Source organism: Ictidomys tridecemlineatus, chromosome 11, assembly GCF_052094955.1.
Source record: "Ictidomys tridecemlineatus isolate mIctTri1 chromosome 11, mIctTri1.hap1, whole genome shotgun sequence".
Lineage (NCBI taxonomy): Eukaryota > Metazoa > Chordata > Mammalia > Rodentia > Sciuridae > Ictidomys > Ictidomys tridecemlineatus.
This window is the reverse complement of record NC_135487.1, coordinates 18,660,650-18,679,243: the sequence shown is the minus strand read 5'-3', so window position 1 is coordinate 18,679,243 and position 18,594 is coordinate 18,660,650. Positions and strand designations below refer to the sequence as shown.

Genomic DNA, 18,594 nt, shown 5'->3' with positions numbered 1-18,594 from the left:
TGTATTGATTCTGTGTATGTGTGGTATAGGAGCCCATATTTAAGGCTTCACACATACTAGTCAAACTCTCTACCACTAAGCTCCACCCAAGCCCCTGTATTGACTTTTTTTTTTGTAGTTGTAGATGGACACAATACCTTTATTTTATTGTTTATTTTTATGTGGTTCCCAGGATTGAACCCAGTGTCTCATGCATGTTAGGCAAGCGCTCTATCACTGAGCCACAACCCCAGCCGTGTGTTGACTTAATTATTTATTTATGGTTGTAGATGGACACAATATCTTTGTTTTATTTATTTATTTTTATGTGGTGCTGAGGATCGAACCCAGTGCCTCACACATGCTAGGTACTCCACTAACTGAGTCACAACTGCAGCCCTTTGACCCTTGACTGTGATACAGAACTCTGATATTCTGTTGTAATCCTCAATATTGGCATAATATAAGCAAAAGCCATCCATTTTTTTTTTGTATTAATCTCTTCCTGGAGAGTCTTATTTGAGAAGTTGAGGCCCTCATAAAACTTGGTCTCTACTAAGACCAAAGGTGGGGTGGGAAGGAGCAGTTAGAAAAGTCCTTGTGTAATGCTCAGTGTTGTTTAATTTGGCCTGTTCTACTTAAACTATTACCACTAGGAAGGGAGTCCAAAAAACTCATCATTCCTTTGAGTCAGTAATAATGAGAGTATCTAATAGTTTACTAGGTGCTTGGTACTCCTTTAGAAGGCTTACATGTTATCTTGTTTTAACCTTAGAATCATCCTATGAGGCAGGTTTTATTTTTTCCATCTTATAGATGAAGCTCAAAGAGAAAACCAGCCGAAGGTCATATATCTAGTGGCTCAAGGAATTCATGTGTGTGTGTGTGTGTGTGTGTTGCTAGGGATTGAATCCAGGGCCCTGTGCATGTGAGGCAAACACTCTACCAACTGAACTATATCCCCAGCCCCAAGGAATTCTTGTTATCCCTTGACAAAATATTCTTCTGGGTTCACCAAGCTTCTTTTCATTTAAATATAGAAAGCACCCATATGAATGTTAGCTTTAAAAAGAAAAGAGAATTGATTGGTCATTGTTCTCAATTGTGATCATTCAAAATATTAAACAAGTTGTCCAGATATGTCATGCTTATGATGATAATATCCTACTATTTGCAATATGTTGGATTTCAGGATGTCTACTTTTTCCTCTTATTACTTCCAAAAGTACAACTTGGTATACATTTATTGAAGATATTTATTACTTCCAAAAGTACAACTTGGTATATATTTATTGAAGATAAATTCAAATTAATCTGACTTCAAGAATTCTGGGGAGGGACTAGGGGTGTAGCTCGGTAGTAGAGCACTTCCCTAGCATGTGTGAGGCTCTGTGTTCGATCCTTAGCACCACATTAAAAAATAATAATAATAAGTAAAATAAAGGTATTGGGCCTAAATACAACTAAAAAACTTAAAATATAAATGAATGAATGAATGAATGAATGAATGAATGAATTCTGGGGGCCTGGTAAAGCTAGAATGGAAATCATTCTTGGCTTAAACAGGAAGTATAGGTCTGTGATCCCTGGAAAAAGGGAAATAAAGATGAATCTTATGATTTCCCTTGGCTGTCTATTCGCATATTCTGAACCAAGCAGAGTAGAGGATCCCAAACAGAACACAGTGATCTTGTTGTACTGAAGAGATAGGGATTATAGTTTAAGGGAGGCTAAGATGGCTGGAAGCGATGGGGTAAAGTTCTAGAGGAGAGACTTATTCAGAAAAATTGCTCTGGGAATCTCCATTGGGTCACTTTGAATCTTTGTTGACAGCGTGCGCGCGCGCGCACACACACACACACACACACACACACACACACACACACTGTTAGTAGGGTCAAACTCCAGAAGACTGATAAAGAGTGACCAAGAAAGCTGTCAGCTAACTGGTTCCCAGAGCAGGGATGAGTTTTGAGTTTCTACCAGCTAGAGTAGAGTTGATATGACCCACTTAGGACACTCTATAGAGATGTCAGAAGAGCCGTTTGTTAGTACTGGAGCTAAAATATTCCAAGAGTAAAGGATATTCTAGACCTGCCCTCATTAGGCTTAAAAACAAGACTCAGAACTACCAAACTGAACCAAAAGTCATTTAATTGACTATCAGAACAAAGTTCAGCACTATTGAAAGGCTGAGATAGGAGAATCACAAGTTCAAAGTCAGTCTCAGCAACTTAGTGAGCCCTTTCTCAAAATTTAAAAATTTAAAAGAATTTAAAAAGCAGGGGAGGGAGCTGGGGATTTTGTTCAATGGTTAAGTGCCCCTGGGTTCAATCCCCAGTAACAACAAACAAACAATGTCAGACACTCAAGAATGTAAAACATAAAATAATGTCCAGTGTCCAATCAAAAGTTACAAGACAGGCCAGCTGGCGGTGTGGAAGTGCGGAAGTGCAGTCCTGTAATCACAGTTCATAGTGCTTTGGGGGGCAGAGGCAGAAGGATCACAAATTCAAGGCCAGCCTGGACAATTTAGAAGACCCTATCTCAAAATGAGAAACAGGGCTAGAGATGTAGCTCCAGTGGTAGAGCACCTCTGGTCTCAATCTCTAGTACTGAACCAGGAAAAAAAAGTTTTAATACATGCCAGGAAGATTTGACCTATTACTGGGAGAGAAATCAGTAGAAACAGATTGAGGTGATAGAATTGGCAGACAATGGTATTAAGTCCATTAGAGTTGTGACGTTTCTGTGATTACTAGTGGTAGAATTCATAAGACTTTTGTTTAACATTATTACCTCTACTTGGAAAACTTCCTGTTCTTTTTTCTTTATGTACAAAGCTGCCTATTTTATTTTCAAATCTGCCCATTTTCATGTTTTTGTTTCAGGAAATCTGTTCAGTCTCTCTAGTTCACAGTGATCTTTTCATCCTTTCTGTTGCCATCATTGACTACATCATTCCTTTGATAATTAAACTGCTATTTACTTGCTGTATTATTACTTAACTAAGGTTTTATCTGTCTTCTCAACTAAATTATAAGCTCTTGAAGTTAAGGGAGAAATTTTATATACTTCTTTGTGTCTTTGAGTAGCTTCTTAATAAATATTCATTGATTGATAAGGGTGCAATAATTAATAGTTAACCATTAATACAACCTGAAGCTTATTAAGAGATAATATTATATAATGGTTAAGTTGTGGCTCAGTGGTAGAGTGCTAGTCTAGCACATGTGAAGCACTGGGTTCGATCCTCAGCACCATATAAAAATAAATTTTGAAAAGGCATGTGTCCAACTACAACTAAAAAAAAAATTAAAAAGAAAAAAACCCATTTAGAACAGTACAAGTGCCAGATAGATGTTACCATTGTAACACTACCATTACCACTACTACTATTACTTCTAGTTACTCCTGCTGTCATATCAGTTATCTTTTCTGTGCCATGCATTGTGCTAAGCATTTTATACATGCATTATTTTGTTTTTTCCTCATAATAACCTTACAAGTTAGGAATTGTTAAAATAATTTAACAGGTTCGGAAACAGAGATTACACTGCTTGTCAAGGTCCCAAAGCTGAAACGTGGCAGTGGTAGATTGAAACCTACACCTATGTTTCTTAACATTCATGATCTTTTTATTTTGGTGGGGATGGGAATACTATGGATTGAAATCCGGGGCACTCAACCACTGAGCCACATCCCCAGCCCTATTTTGTATTTTATTTAGAGACAGGATCCCACTGAATTGCTTAGCACCTCACCATTGCTGAGGCTGGCTTTGAACTTGAGATCCTCCTGCCTCAGCCTTCCGAACTGCTGGGATTTATAGGCATGTGCCACTGCGCCCAGCAACATTCATGATCTTGCTGCTCTGCCCCTCTCCTTATTAAATTTTGAGGGCTTTCATAACTCCTAGTGAACTAAAGGTAGAATAGAAGCGAATTCACCATAAAAAAAAATATGGGAAAAAGAAAAAAAGGAATATGTACTTATTTTTCCTTCTGCTCAAGGACTTTCCCTATAAATCCATTGTTTTGAGTGGTGGCTAGACCTTGTGAGAGGAAGTAGATGTACAGCTGCCCTTTGCTGCTGATTCTTAGTCAGTTGCTGGCGGCTTGGCTGTTAGTGACAGATGATTGTGTGACACTTTTTCAGGAATGAATTCTTGTTACATCTGGCAGAATAGAATAGTTGATATGGAATTGCATGGCAGTTTGCTCCATAATTCTATTCCCTGTTGCTCAGATGTAGTTGTGATTGCTAGGTCTCCCCCCTCACTCAAGTTGGTATATGAACAGTCACATCTCAGGACTGCTGCTTCTGCTTGCTCCATGACCACACGGTGTGTTTGTATATTACTCTGAGCTGTCAGCAAAACATTTTGCTGAATTTCCTTTTCTGTTGTTGCTCTGCAACCTTCTTTTCCCTGGCCTTTCTCAGTTGTGTTAAGTCAGTTTCTTTTTTGGCTATTCCATCCCAGAGAGGGAGCAGTGACTGCACAGAGAAGCTTGAAATGTGAAATGAGACATTATAGACATTAGAATGAATGGTTAGACAGTTGGCAAGATGAAGTGAGACTTACTCCGTGCCTGATGAGCAGTTCAGCTCTGATATTGCCTTCCTCCTTTATTTCTAATCCCCACCACTATATTATTCAGAACAGCAGTGGGTACTCCAATGCCTTTTCTACAGGGGACTCAACTAGTACAATACTTACTTCTACTTGCATGAGCCAGGAAAGAAAGGTTATATCCTAGTACCATGTTATTCATCCCTAAGTAGGGAAATGAATGGGGGTGAGACCCTTTCATAAAAACCTACTATGTATTCCCTCATGGCATTGCACTTTGACTCTCTGATTGTCTAGGAGTCTAGAGTACATACCCAAGTTGGCTTCTTCCAGTTACTTGTCCCAGAATTCCAATTACCATCAACTAAAGATCACTTTCTTCTGTCATTGGCTATAAATAAAAAGAGAAAGCATTTGAAAATGAAGAATACTGAGGCTTATGTGAATTATTGACATATTTCTAGTACTACTTTGAAATGATTTGTTGAGGTCTGCTGTTTGTTGGTAGGGGGTATGTGGAGGTTTGTTTTTCAGAGCATTGTAATCGGTTTTCATGTTAAACTCCTGTGTGAATTTAATGCTCAGCTGATAATTATGGCTGAAAGAAGTCTGGTACTCACAAATGTTAGGAGTAAGATTTCTACATATTTGAGGGAAATTATCCATAATTATATTTACTTAATCAAAGTAAGCCCATTTATTTATTTATTTTTTTAAAGAAATTAAGTTTATTATCCGAGAAAGCATGGCTAAAAGTCCAAGTCAATTTTTTTTTTTTTAAGAGAGAGAAAGAGAGAGAGAGAGAGAGATTTTATTTATTTATTAGTTTTTTTCAGTGGACACAACATCTTTGTTTGTATGTGGTGCTGAGGATCGAACCCGGGCTGCACGCATGTCAGGAGAGCGTGCTACCGCTTGAGCCACATCCCCAGCCCAAAGAAAGCCCATTTAAATGTTGGATAATTTGAAGTCAGTCTCCCCTTCTCCCCCTTTTCTTGGGATTGAACCAAGGAGCATTCTGCCCCTGAGCTGAATCACAGCCTTTTAAATTTTGAGACAGAGTTTTGCAAAGTTGCCAAGGCTGACCTTGAACTTGAGATTCTCCTGCCTCAGCTTCCCAGTTCTCAGGGAACTGGGCCAAGATGAAGATACAAGAAATACTCAAAGAGTCTGTTTTTTCAGAGCTGAGAATATTTTGCAAATAAAATCTCAGTTTCATATAGCATCTCTTAAGCATTTTCTTTAGTGTGGTTTACAACTCAACTAGAGGGATGAAGTGAGATCTTCTCCTCAATTGCCAGCCATCTTTAGACTAAGAACTAGAGTTCGGATTTCCAACTCACAGTTTAAATGTATTTTCTTCTAGACAACCAGATAGATCCTATAAAAAGAGAGCCTAATTTTGGTCACTTATGGGGAAAATTTCTGCAGAAAAGTTGATACTGAAAGAAACTAATATTGAAGGTAAAAGTGATCTCCCAATTTTAGTCTTAAGAGCAATGGTATGACTAGAGCCTGAAGAGTGATAAAGTTAAGAACAAAAGGTGGAATTGCCCCCAAAAGATAATAGAAAGCTCTGGAATTACTAGGTGTAAATGGTCCTTGATAGATGTTTAGTGTGCTCAAGAAGTTAGATATTGGAGTTTAGAAATCTGTTTTCCTGGGCTACTGTTCCAAAGTCAAATCAAGACAAGAAGTTTCCTTATATTGATTGATTGAATGTAGGCCCAGAGCTGGTGTCATTCCTTTACAAAATTGGAAATTTCTTCTGGCTTTAGATCACAAGTAAGCTCTTTTTCCCTTGGTTCTCACAGTCACATACTTTATCTGTCCACCCCAGGAGTTCCATTTCTGTCCTGCTAGCTCATTTGGGCATCGTTCTAGTGACCCAAACTGATTTGTCAGTATTTCCGTGTGTCTGGAGAGAGTCTGGTTATATTTGTCATTTCAGCCCCACCCTGTGTTTCAACAGGAAGTGGGTGGATGCTTAAGCCTGTGAAGCATTCCTTCTTGTAGTTGTTGCATGTTAGGACTGCTAAAGAAAACTCATAGTTTAAACATTTTAGTATACTGACTTAGATTACAGTAAGACTTTGTGTTGCCTATAGTTTTGTGTGTGTAGAGGTGATGGTATCAGAGATTGAACTCTGGGCCTTGCTCGTGCTAGGCAAATACTCTTCTACTAAGTTTTATTTTCAGACAGGATCTTACTAAGTTGCCCAGGCTGACCTCAAACTTGTGATCTTCCTTCCTCCTTCTCCTGAGTAGCTGGGATTACAGGTGTGTTCCATCACACCTGGCTGTTTATTCATTTTAAAGTCAGATGATTATTCAACTTTTCATTTAAACTCTCGAGTCCCGTGGAATGTGTATATTTTAACATAAATAAATTTGCTGCTTGCAAGACGAAACTAAAGTAAACCTCTTCTCATATGCTGCCATCCAGAGTGCTGTTAACTAAACGCTAAAGCACTAAAACGGGAGTGGGGGTGGGGAATGATGAAGTGAAAGCAGAAGTTCTGATTGCCACAAATACAACATCCCCACATGTTCCCCTCCCCTGCTACTGCTGATCAGCATTTTGGTGATATGTTTCAAAGAGGAACTGCCATGAAAAGCATTTCTGTTGTAGTGGTTCTTGCTGTTATCCAGATATACTTGCTTTTTAGTTATGACCATAGAATTCTGTAGGTGTTATCAATGACCTTGGTTTTCAATGCACCATTGTTTGTTTATCATAAACAGTAGTAAATATCAATGCCAGAATGACCTCCCTTGCTCTCACCTGCAGCTTTCTTTTATTGCCATCTACTGCCTCCCAACCCCTTCCTCATCTCACTTCACCCATGCTGTTGGGAGCAGGGTTGAAAGAGTTCAAAAAGTTGGGCGAATGTCAAAGTCTCTTTTTTTACTTTACACTGACCAAATGTGATATGTAGATATTCTATGGTAACTTCCATATACAGACTTGGGAAGAATCTCACTGTTTGAGGGGGACCTGATAGAGCCTCTCATCCAGTTTCCTTTCAAAAGTATGACATGCCAGTGTCATGGCATTGACAGTTGAGATGGGTCAGTGTACTACCAAGCCATGGCTAGGAATGGATTCTGAAGTCTTGTATTTGTTTTTGGACTTATTCCCTAAAGGTGAAACTAGCCAGAGGTGAAGATGGAGATTGCTGATTTTTCTGTCCTAAATATCTGAAACTGGTCTAAAAGTCAGTTTTTCTTTTCGACTTCCTTGAGTAAGCCACCTTCCAGTCCAGGACCCTACCAGGGTATAAATAACTTAACTTAGGACTCTGTCTGGAACATCCTTTGGGCCATTCTGGATCCTACAGGTCTTGGTAACTGACAAGTGCAGGCCTCCAAAGGAGCTAGATAAATGGCCTCTATATTCCCTTGACTTGCTTCTTATGTTCAGTATACAAGTGAAGGTTGGCTAAATGAGAAGATAATGGCAGCTTAGGTAGAAGTAAGTCCAAAAATTTTTAGCACTAGGAAGCTTCTTAAAGATCATTTAGTCCCTTTATTTTACAGATGAGGAGACTGAGCCTAGAGTGAGAATTGTAATATCTCTGATTTATAAGGCAATGTAAAGTTTATCCAGTTTGACCTCCCAATACCTTCTTATCCTCTAGAAATTTCTCCTTCAATATGCCTGATACTAATAGCTGGTTATCCAGAGGCTGAGGGAATTTACAACCTTATCTAAAAAGAACCTATTCTACTGTAGGACAGTGCTAATGAAAAGAAACTAGGTAACTAGATAGTTAACTTCCATGTCATTTATCTTCTTAGCAAGTCTAATTTAATTTCTCTCCTCTACAATAACCCCCCAAATTAGGAAATAACACTATAGCATATAATTTCCCCAAAGTAAAATAAGACTGAAAAAGATCTTTACTGATTCCATAAAGACTAGGCATTACACTCTTTCATGTGTCCATAACAATAACAAGTCCTCCTCCTCCTCTTCCTCCTCCTCCTCCTTCTGTTTGTTGTTGTTTGTTCTTTTTTTTTTTTCCTATCCTGGGGATTGAACCCAGGGGCACTTTGCCCCTGAGCTGTATCTCCAGTCCTTTTTTAAAATTTTTTATTTTGAGACAGGGTCTCACTAAGTTGCTGAGAGTCTTGCTACATGGCTGAGGCTAGTCTTGAACTTGGGGTTATTCTACATCAGCCTCTTGAGTTGGTGCAATTATAGGTATGCACTCTCACACACAGCTCTGTAACTTCTTTTTTCATTTAAGAACCACTACTTCCTTGGTTCTTTTCATATTTTATTTCTGTCACTAGCACTAGCATTTAACTCTTTTCATGACACTTTTAATAAGGAAGCATACATTTAATCACTGTGCATATAACTGTATATATCTACAGGGAAAAACCAGCAGGTGGAGATCAAGTAGGCTAGACTCGCCCCTGCAACTTGCCTATGGTTTCTCAATTCATATGTTCTACCTGTGATATGGTGGGCCCCCCTTTCTGCTCTCTCCTTCTGAGCTTATGACGTTTTCCAGTTGGTCTTCTTATCTCCACCCTTTTCCTATCCCAAAATAAATTCTGTTGAATGATTTGTCTAAAATGCAAAATTGACCTGTACTTCCTTAATTCAGTTGTTCCTCAATACCCACTGTTGTATAATTTTTCCAGTTATGTGCTACTGATGTTGGAAGAGCTTTTGTCAACTGGAGTTTCATAAGAAAATTAAATCCTAATGCCATTAGCCATTTATTGTATGTAATATATTAACTTGTTTGCTCTGTATCTAGAATGGTGCTATTATGTACAATCTTAAGGAAAACTGAGAAAAGTCACTAATCATTTTCTTTGTTCTGTGATTCAGACAAGTAACCCAGTTATGAAAGACTGGAGAAGTATCTGTTTTTCAAGAGGCCCAGGAGCATAGCTGGGAGCAACTTCAAGGGGAAAACCATGAAATTTCATTGAATCTAGGGTTTTATTTTTAATTTTTATGTGAATATTGCATTTAACTATATAATATGTCCATGGTTAAAACCTTATTTATTTATTTATTTATTGATTGATTGATTGATTGATTGGTAGGTACTGGGGAATGAACCCAGGGACACTTTACCCCTGAGCTATATCCCCAACATTCTTTTATTTTTGAGACAAGGTCTTACCAAATTGCTTAGGGTTTCGCTGGTCTTGCTAAGGCTTTTCTTAAACTTGTGATCCTCCTGCCTTAGCCTCCAAAGTCACATCCCCAGTCCTTTTTATTTTATTTATTTAATTTTGAGACAGGGTCTCACTAAGTTGCTTCTAACTTGCTGAGGCTGGCCTCAAATTTGTGATCCTCCTGTCTGAACCTCCCAAGTTACAGGTGTAAGCCAATGTGCTTACCTACAGGGCATTTTTTTTTTTTTTTAGAGACAGGGTCTCACTGAGTTGCTTAGTGCCTTACAGTTGCTGAGACTGGCTTTGAACTCATGATTTTCCTGTCTCAGACTCCCAAGAGGCTGGAGTTATAGGCATGCACTCTCACGCCCAGTGTCTAGAGGGCTTTTTTGTATGTATATTATTCCATGTCCCTAGAAAAGTTATTCAAGATAACACAATAAAACGTCAGAGTCAAGGTACTAACCCATGTATATCAACTCCAAAGCCCAAAATGAGTTTTCTACTGCTTGAAGCTAAGTTGAGAGAATTAAGAGCCTAGAAGTCCTTTTTTTTTTTTTTTTTTGGTACTAAGGATTTGGGGATTGAACCCCAGGGGCTCTTAACCCTGAACTACAGCCCCAGCTCTTTTTTTTTTTTTTTTTTTTTTTTTTTTTTTTTTTTTAAGACACAGACTCCTTAAGTTGCTGAGGCTGGCTTTAAATTTGTGATCCTCCTGTTTCAGTCTCGTGAACCCCTGGGAATATAGGCATGTACCACTGCGCCTGGCTGAGCCTAAGTCTTTTTGGCCATTTCTAAGTTAATCTTCATAGGAATATAAGATTTTTTTTTTCATGGTCAAGTTACTATTTGGGTTATCATGCATAATTCTGCACTTTTGCAGAAGACAACCAACCATTATCCAAAAGAAAAATGAATAACAGTGCAATAGCAGGTATACTTTTCTAGTTGTTTTGTCTTGATAGATATTGATGTCTTGTTATTTCTTGAATATTCTCTAGCTGGTTATGGGAACTGGCTTTTCTTGGAAAGAAGAAGTTATTTTGCGAGGTGTGGTAGCACACACCTGTAATACCAGTGACTAGGGAGGCTGAGACAGGAAGATCACAAGTTTGAGGCCAGTCTCAGCAATTTAGCGAGCCCTGTCTCAAAATAAAATTAAATAAAAAGGTCTGGGGATACAGCTCAGTGGTATAAAGTGCCCTTGGATTCAGTTACCAATATCAAAAAGAAAATAATAAAAAGGAAGCCATCTTGTTATTGAAAACTTGCTTTTAAGTACACCCTACACAGATGACAGTTAGTAACTCTATTTCTGTCTGCTTACCTAAGGCACTTGGAAAAACATAAATGCTCAAGCACCAAAGAATGAGAATTTGCTCTCTACCCCCTGTATGACATTTGCCTAGCTTTCTGGAATCCAGTTTCCATGAGGTATCCAGAGGGAAAGTCTGGAATGCACTGGCAATGGTCACATTCAATGCAGAAATTCAAGGTAGTCTGGCTTTGTAGCTCCTCTGAGAAGCTGGGACAGTGAATGGAGCCCTGGTGACTTTTCCTTTTGCTTCTCAGTCTCAACACTAGAGATTAAACCCAGGGCCTGGAACATACTAGGCAAGTACTCTACCACAGAGCTACAACCCCAGCCCTTTGTATTTTTTAATTTTAATTTTGAGACAGGATCTTGCTAAGTTGCAGAGGCTGTACTTGACTTTCTATCCTCCTGGGTGGCTGAAATTACAGGCATGTGCCACCACATCCAGCTTTGCAATAATTGTTTTGAATCATTCTTGACTCTTTCCTACCTAGTTCTTCCAGAAAGTTTGAAATTTGGGAATCTGAGGGCATCCCAAGAATGTTGTACAGAGCCCTGTGAAGTTCTTTTGTTTGTAACCTCCTGCCTCCTTTCTTGTTCTCTTTTCACCAGGATTACTACTACAGATTGAGACTGATACTGTTTACATGAAGTAAAAGAGGGAAAGAGAGTTAAACTGGGATGTCTGGAGTTTGGATCAGGAACCTGTTGAGTCAAAGGAAGAACTTAGCAGCAAAATGGAATGGAAATCATTTCCTAAGAGAGTAGACAAGTATGCAGGAAACACCTCTGCACCCCAAAGATAGGCACAGTTGCCACACAGTGACTATTAAAGGGAGGTTCAAAGTCATAAGTAAACAGCTGATTCTCTTGGTTCTTGGGCTGTTGCTGTTGGTGACAGGAAATCTTGTTCCCCAAGCTGCTGGCTTCCTGTTTTATTTTTACTTGTAGCAGATCAGAATGTCCATAACAAGGAGCAGTCTGTTCCAAAGGGTTCTACTCCCTTTTTGAGCCTGAAGGGCTAAAGGATCTTTTTTTTTTGATCAGATAATATGTTGGTTTGCTTTTAGGATCTGTGATGGTTAAGTTTGGTTTAAGCATTTTGTATCCACAATCAACATTTTTGGTGATGAGCTGGTGTTTTAAAATTTGATGTAAGTAAACCTCTGTTTTGTTTTTTTAAAGAGGTGTTTATAATATTGGGGGCTAGCATATGTTACCTTTTCATTTGAAGTGACTTTCTCTTGCATTAAAGCCATTTGGCCCTTTTGATTTAGATTTGTAAGATAGAGAAATAGTTCCAGACCAGTGTGCTTTGACTGTTGTCATATTCACTGTGTTGAAATTGAAACCTTTTCCTAAACTTATAAAAATAGGAATCTGGTAATCTAAAACAATAGCTCAGCATGAGCCTGCTGAGGGATTTCCTAGGGAAAGGGGCTCAGCTGACTGGCTAAGAAACAGTAACTAAAAGTTTCCAGGGTCTGCTCTAGTCACTTCCTGCTGTTTCTAGAGCCCTTTGGCCCAGGTATATTGAACTGGATGGGAGAGAGAGGGGGAGGCTTTGGGTAGAAGAGAAAGGATCAGAGAATCTTATAGCATAGTTGGCTTAGCATCTGTTTGACTTATTGAACATTTAAAATTATCCTTGATATTCTTTCATTCTTTCATTTTACAAACTAAACTTTACTGCTGTTAATAGATACTGGCAGCTAGCATTTAGTTGTACATTAATAGTCATTTACCTAAGAGGAATTGGAGAAGCTATGTCCTGATATATATCAATGGAATCACTGTTGGCAGCTTCAATTCATTCTGGAGATTATCAGATGATGGAATCTCTTTTTTGATTCATATAATTGGTGGCCTAGAATCTGATCTGTCTTGGTTATGGACACCCCAAGGATAGAATCCATACCATCCGATGTTTGCTGAAAGGACTGTTTTCTGACCATGTCTCCTTGCCTCTGGGTAATCTTGTTGGTTGAAACAGTAGTTGTAACTGTGTACCTCAGCCAGCAGTTACTAGTTCAAAATATATAAGTTTGTCTGGTAAACTTACATAGCAAGTCTTCTAGTAGCAAGACCTTAAAAGAAATGGGAGGAGTAAAAGAGAAAAAGGTGGGGGGTAAAGATCTTTAAAAGCTGTTTTTAGATCAGAGCAAGACAGAAAGAAAGAAAGACACAGCCCTAGTGTGCCTGGAATTTGTGGTTGAGTAATACTTTCCTGTTATTTCTGTTTTAGGTTGTTTTTCATCATTCAGAACATTGCCTGAAGCAGGTCCACCATGCCGTTAGTAACAAGAAACATTGAGCCAAGGCACCTGTGCCGTCAGACGTTGCCTAGCGTTAGAAGCGAGCTGGAATGCATGACCAACATCACCCTGGCAAATGTCATCCGACAGCTGGGCAGCCTGAGTGAGTGCCTCCGAGAGCCTGTGCTTTGCCCTCAGGGGTCGTTGGTGCTCTTTATTTAGTTTCCTTCTCCTCCCATGTTCCTATTTCTCCCCCATCTGCCTTCCCTAGGTAATGTGAAATGTATTCCCCCCCCCCCAAAGAGAGGCTCCTTTTTTGGTACAGATTCTTTCCCCCATCCTTTCTCCATCTACCACCACCCTCTAGGTTCCCTCCCCCTCCCCCTCCACCTGCTTCAAAAGAAATCTGTGGGAAGGGTAGCAGGAAGAGCTGCAGCAGAAACTGCAGATGGAATGACAGAGCAGAATTCTCTGTGTGTAAAGTGGGAGGTTCACAGAGCAGTGTCTTGGGTCGGGGAATGTGCCTCTAATTACAGGAGCTGTTCGATGTAGCCTGACTTTGTTGAAGCCTCAAATGTGCCAATAGCCTTTATCTATCCAACACCCTCCCCCACTTTCTTTCCAAAGAGGAGTAAAGCAAACATGTACTCAGAGAAATTCTGGCTGACTAGTCTACCCTGGTACACATTTAATTGTGCTGCAAGCCCCCAGGTCCAAGTTCAGGGTACAAATTACTTCTGCAGTCTCTAGGGTTTTGGGAGTTTTACAAGCTGTGTGAACACACAGTGACACAAATAGTAGTTGGAACCATTCTTCTCTAGGAGGAAGATGGGGGTTAGCCCAGTCTGTTTTGGAGCTGAGGGAAAGCCAGTTCAATTACAGTTTTGTTTTTTAATTGGTAAGAATGAATGAGACTGCCATGGGTGGGAGTACATGGGGTACATGCACGTGGTTTGGGTTTCATTCTGAATCAAGCTGACTTTATTTGCTTGAAGCTGAGGTATGGGAAGGGCAGATGCTTGGGTTGGCTCTGCATTTGTCTACTGCCACCCCAGGTCCCATAAGCACCTCTGTCAAAATGCCATTTTAGTGTGATATTCCTTAGCAAAGGCAACTTGGTGTGAATTATTTCAGATACTTGCCCTCCTGTCGCATCACTGCCCTTAGTGAAGGGAGAGGAATATCAAGAAAGCCTGCATTCCGCCAGATAGTAATAGGTCCTGCCTTTAAAATAGGAGCCTGAGAAGATAGAGCTCTGTGACCAAATGATGTATGGAGTCTGAGATTCCTAAGCCTTCACCTAGTTCAGGGACCATCTCAATTGATCCAGGGCTTAGGGAAACCTGGATGGGGTGTCACAAAGAAATGAAACCCTGCCAGTGCCTGTCTTATACAAAGGAACATTGACAGTAGCTCAACAGCAGTGCTGCTGACAAAGAAGCACATGAAAGCTGTAGAGAGCCTCACTGCTTCTTAAAAGCATCATTTCTGCTTCTGTCACCCTGAGAAGGCCAAATGGGTGGAAGTCAATCACATACGTTCTCCATAGGACAAAGAACATCTAGCTAATGATGCTTCTTATTCGCACTCAGCAGGAGTTATGCTCTCTCTAAGGTGTTTTTCCAAGATAGTGTTGATGGATGCCATTGAAGACCCTCCCACTTGTGATCAGACCACACCTATGTTGAGGAAGCCCATCTAAGGGACAAGGTTCTGTTTGTGCCTAAGGAAACAAGATTTCTAAGTGACCCTTTATTCATCCAGTAAATGCCGGGTTTCAGTTCTTGCGATTAAAAGGCTCAGGGGTTACTCCAGTTAAACTGGGCTAACTGGGCTGCACAAAATGACCACACAAGAGACACAAATACCTTTTTCTTTGGGGTCGCTGTGACAACTCCTCTGACGTTAAGGGTCCACAGAAAAAGCAAGCGAGAGGTCTTGCTGACCCCTTTTATTGAGGAGAAGCTATTCAAATGAGGCAAGGGGTCAGGTTTCAGGGGGCTGAGTCTATCTTCATGATGTCCACTGTCAGCAGGTTGACTGACACCTGGGTAGGCCACACCCAAGGGCACAGTAAGAGAAGGGGACACACACAAGGCACTTCCATGGAAGATTCTATCCTAAACAGGGCAAGGGGTTATATAACAGAGGAACCATGGGGCTGTAGCAAGACACACGAGACACCGACCCTCGAACCCAAGAAGGGTGGGGAAAGCTCTGCCACATTTCTGTGACTGAGCGCCTCAGCACCCAGCTGGGGAATGTGACTCAGTCACGTGTAAAGTTGGTCTCCCACATGTAAACATGTATTGTATATATTTTGTGTGCTGGATGTTGAGAAGATACAGTGATAAGAAATGGTCTCTGGGCTGGGGATGTGGTTCAAGTGGTAGTGTGCCCACCTGGCATGCATGCCGGGGCGCTGGGTTCAATCCTCAGTACCACATAAAAATAAAATAAAGATGTTGTGTCCACCAAAAACTAAAAAATAAATATTAAAAAATTCTCTCTCTCTCTAAAAAAAATAAAAATAAAAGAAAGAAAGAAAAAGAAATGGTCTCTGCCTTCCAGGAGTTCATATCTACCAGCAGAGACGGAAATAAGTAATTCTTCAGGGGATCATGAGGAGAAGGAGAGAAAGGAATTCAAATTTCTTGATTGTCTACTTTTGCCAGTTTTTTTTTTAAAAAATATATATATATTTTTATAATGAAGGAAGAGAGAGAGAATTTTTTTTAATATTTATTTTTTAGTTTTCGGTGGACACAACATCTTTGTTTGTGGTGCTGAGGATCGAACCCGGGCTGCACGCATGCCAGGAGAGCGCGCTACCGCTTGAGCCACATTCCCAGCCCCCTTTAATATATACTTTTTAGTTGTAGATAGACAAAATACGTTTGTTTGTTTTTTTATTTATTTATTTATTTATTTATTTTTATGTGGTCCTGAGGATTGAACCCAGTGCTTCACACATGCTAAGCAAGCACTCTACCACTGAGCTACAACTCCAGCCCCTGCTTTTGCCAGGATCTTGATATAATCTCATTTAATCTTTTCAATAGTTCTATAAGGGTAGAAAGTTCTAGTCTCCTTTTTCAGATGAAGAAATAAAAGCTCCAAAAAGTACAGTAACTTCTTTAAAGAGACACAGCCAGTAAGAGGCAAAATCAATATTTACTTATTTTTTGGTGTTAGGGATAGAACCCAGGGCCTTGTGTATGCTAAGCATTCACTGTACCACTGAGCTACACTCTCGGCCTCAAAAGTCAATATTTAAACTTAGACTTCTTAAGAATTTCTTTGCTCAGTCCTTTACTGTGTCTTTGGCAACAGTGCTCTAGTTCAGACCTTCATTGACTTTGACCTAAACTATCGATGTAGTTTACTTTTGGCCTCCTTTTTAACCCCCTTTTATCTGTTCCTTATATTTCTACCAGAGTGATCTACCTAAAATGCAGTTTTTTACTTTTTTCTCTCTTTCCTTCCTTCCTTCCTTCCTTCCTTCCTTCCTTCCTTCCTTCCTTCCTTCCTTCCTTCCTTCCTTCCTTCCTTCCGATTGATTGCTTAACCACTGAGCACATCCCCAGCCCTTTTTTTAAAATTTTATTTTAAGATAGGGCCTCACTAAGTTGCTCAGAGCCTCGATAAGTTACTGGGGCTGTCTTTGAACTCGCTATCCTCCTGCCTCAGCCTCTGAGCTGCTGGGATTACAGGCATGTGACATCATTTCCAACCAGTTCTCAGTTTTTACTTTTATAATTCTGAACTTTTGATTTGAGGAGGGTACAGGGAATGAACTGAGGGGTGCTTTACCAACTGAACTACATTCTCTCTTTTTTTTCCCCACAGAGGGACTTGCTAAATTGCTAAGGCTGGCCTTCAACTTGATTGAGATCCTCCTACCTCAGCCTCCCAAGTCACTGGGTTATAGGCGTGTGCCATCATGCCCAGCTAAGAATAAAAATTTTAACTATTTATCTCCCCTGGTCTTCACTATGGAATAATCTAACTTCCTTGGCCTAGCATTTAAGATTCTCTTTTAAGACCTGTCTTCCTTTCTAGTCCCAATTTCTACAATTTGTCGTTTCCTATTTTACAGTCTTTACATTTTACAATCTTTTAAATTCGTATTTCCATGCTGTGCTGTTGCTGGAAAGCCCTTAACCTCTTTTTCTGCCTGGTTTCATGGAGCTGATCCTTCAAGGCCAGATCAGGAATCTCCTTCAGATTGGGATTAGTGCTCCTCTGAGTTCCCATTACATGTCTGTATTATTACCTGCCACATTATATTGCAAATCAACTGTCTTTTATGCTAAATTAAAAGTTCTTTGAAAGCAGAAATCCTGTTGTTTGTCCTTGAACTTCTGTGTCGACCTTATACAGTACCTGGCACCCAGTAGAAGTTGTTCATTAAATGTTGAATGATTCATGTCTGTATGTTCCCCATGATTCTGTGCTGTTGGTACACAGAGAATACAGGGGAGGAAGGAATCCTCTCTATGAGAAGTGGGAGTACAGGTGGGGAAAGGAAGGCTTCTTAGAAGAGGTTACATTTAGAGTGGGCTTTGAAAGATAACTAGGATTTCATCCAGCAGAGAGGGGCTCAGAGACAGATTCTGATTTTGTCCTCATGCATTGTACGCTAGCCAGAACTGGCTCTTCTGATAGTGAAACTCTGGTTATGGAATAGATAAAGCAAAAACTGAAAATCCTGGGCTGGGAATGTGGCTCAGTGCTAGAACCCGTGCCTGACATGTGCAAGGCCCTGAATTTGATCCCTAAAACACATATATATGAAAAGAGGCATGTGCTACTATGCCTGTAATCCCAGCTACTTGGGAGGCTGAGTCAGGAGGATCATGAGTTAGAAGCCAACCTGGGCAATTTAGTGAGACCCTGTCTCAAAATAATATGAAAAGGCCTGAGGATGTAACTCAGTGGTAGAGCGTTGCCTAGTATGTGTCTTGGGTTTAATCCCCTGTACTGGGAAGGGACTGGGGAACTTTAAAAGTCCAGAGCCACAGATTTCTTCATGATAGCACATTTAGAATTCTTATTTTCCTTCAGTATGGTGAGATTGCATTCACATTTTAGCTTGTCATGTTTTAGAAACTAAAAGCACAGTCAGCCATTCAGCACTTTGGATTGGTATTGTGGCTATTTAGGAGACTGGAACCCCTACTTGGGTCATTAGGGAATCATGCTCTGATACTGGGTTTTCTCACTGGTGGCATTCAGGAGCTTTAGGACTCCCACTCAGACTTCAATAAGAGCAGCTGCACATTTTTAAAAATTGGTTTTACCTGTTCTACTTCCACGTAACATTT

At 40.0% G+C, this 18,594-nt stretch overlaps 1 protein-coding gene across 1 annotated transcript in view; it reads left to right on the top strand.

The window, feature by feature from the left end:
- Window positions 1-18,594, top strand: part of Wasf2 (WASP family member 2) — a 76,372-nt gene that overhangs the window by 38,955 nt on the left and 18,823 nt on the right. Inside the window, 1 exon segment of the mRNA XM_078025697.1 lies at window positions 13,258-13,430. Coding sequence (XP_077881823.1) covers window positions 13,301-13,430 — 130 coding nt within the window. The 5' untranslated portion in view covers window positions 13,258-13,300.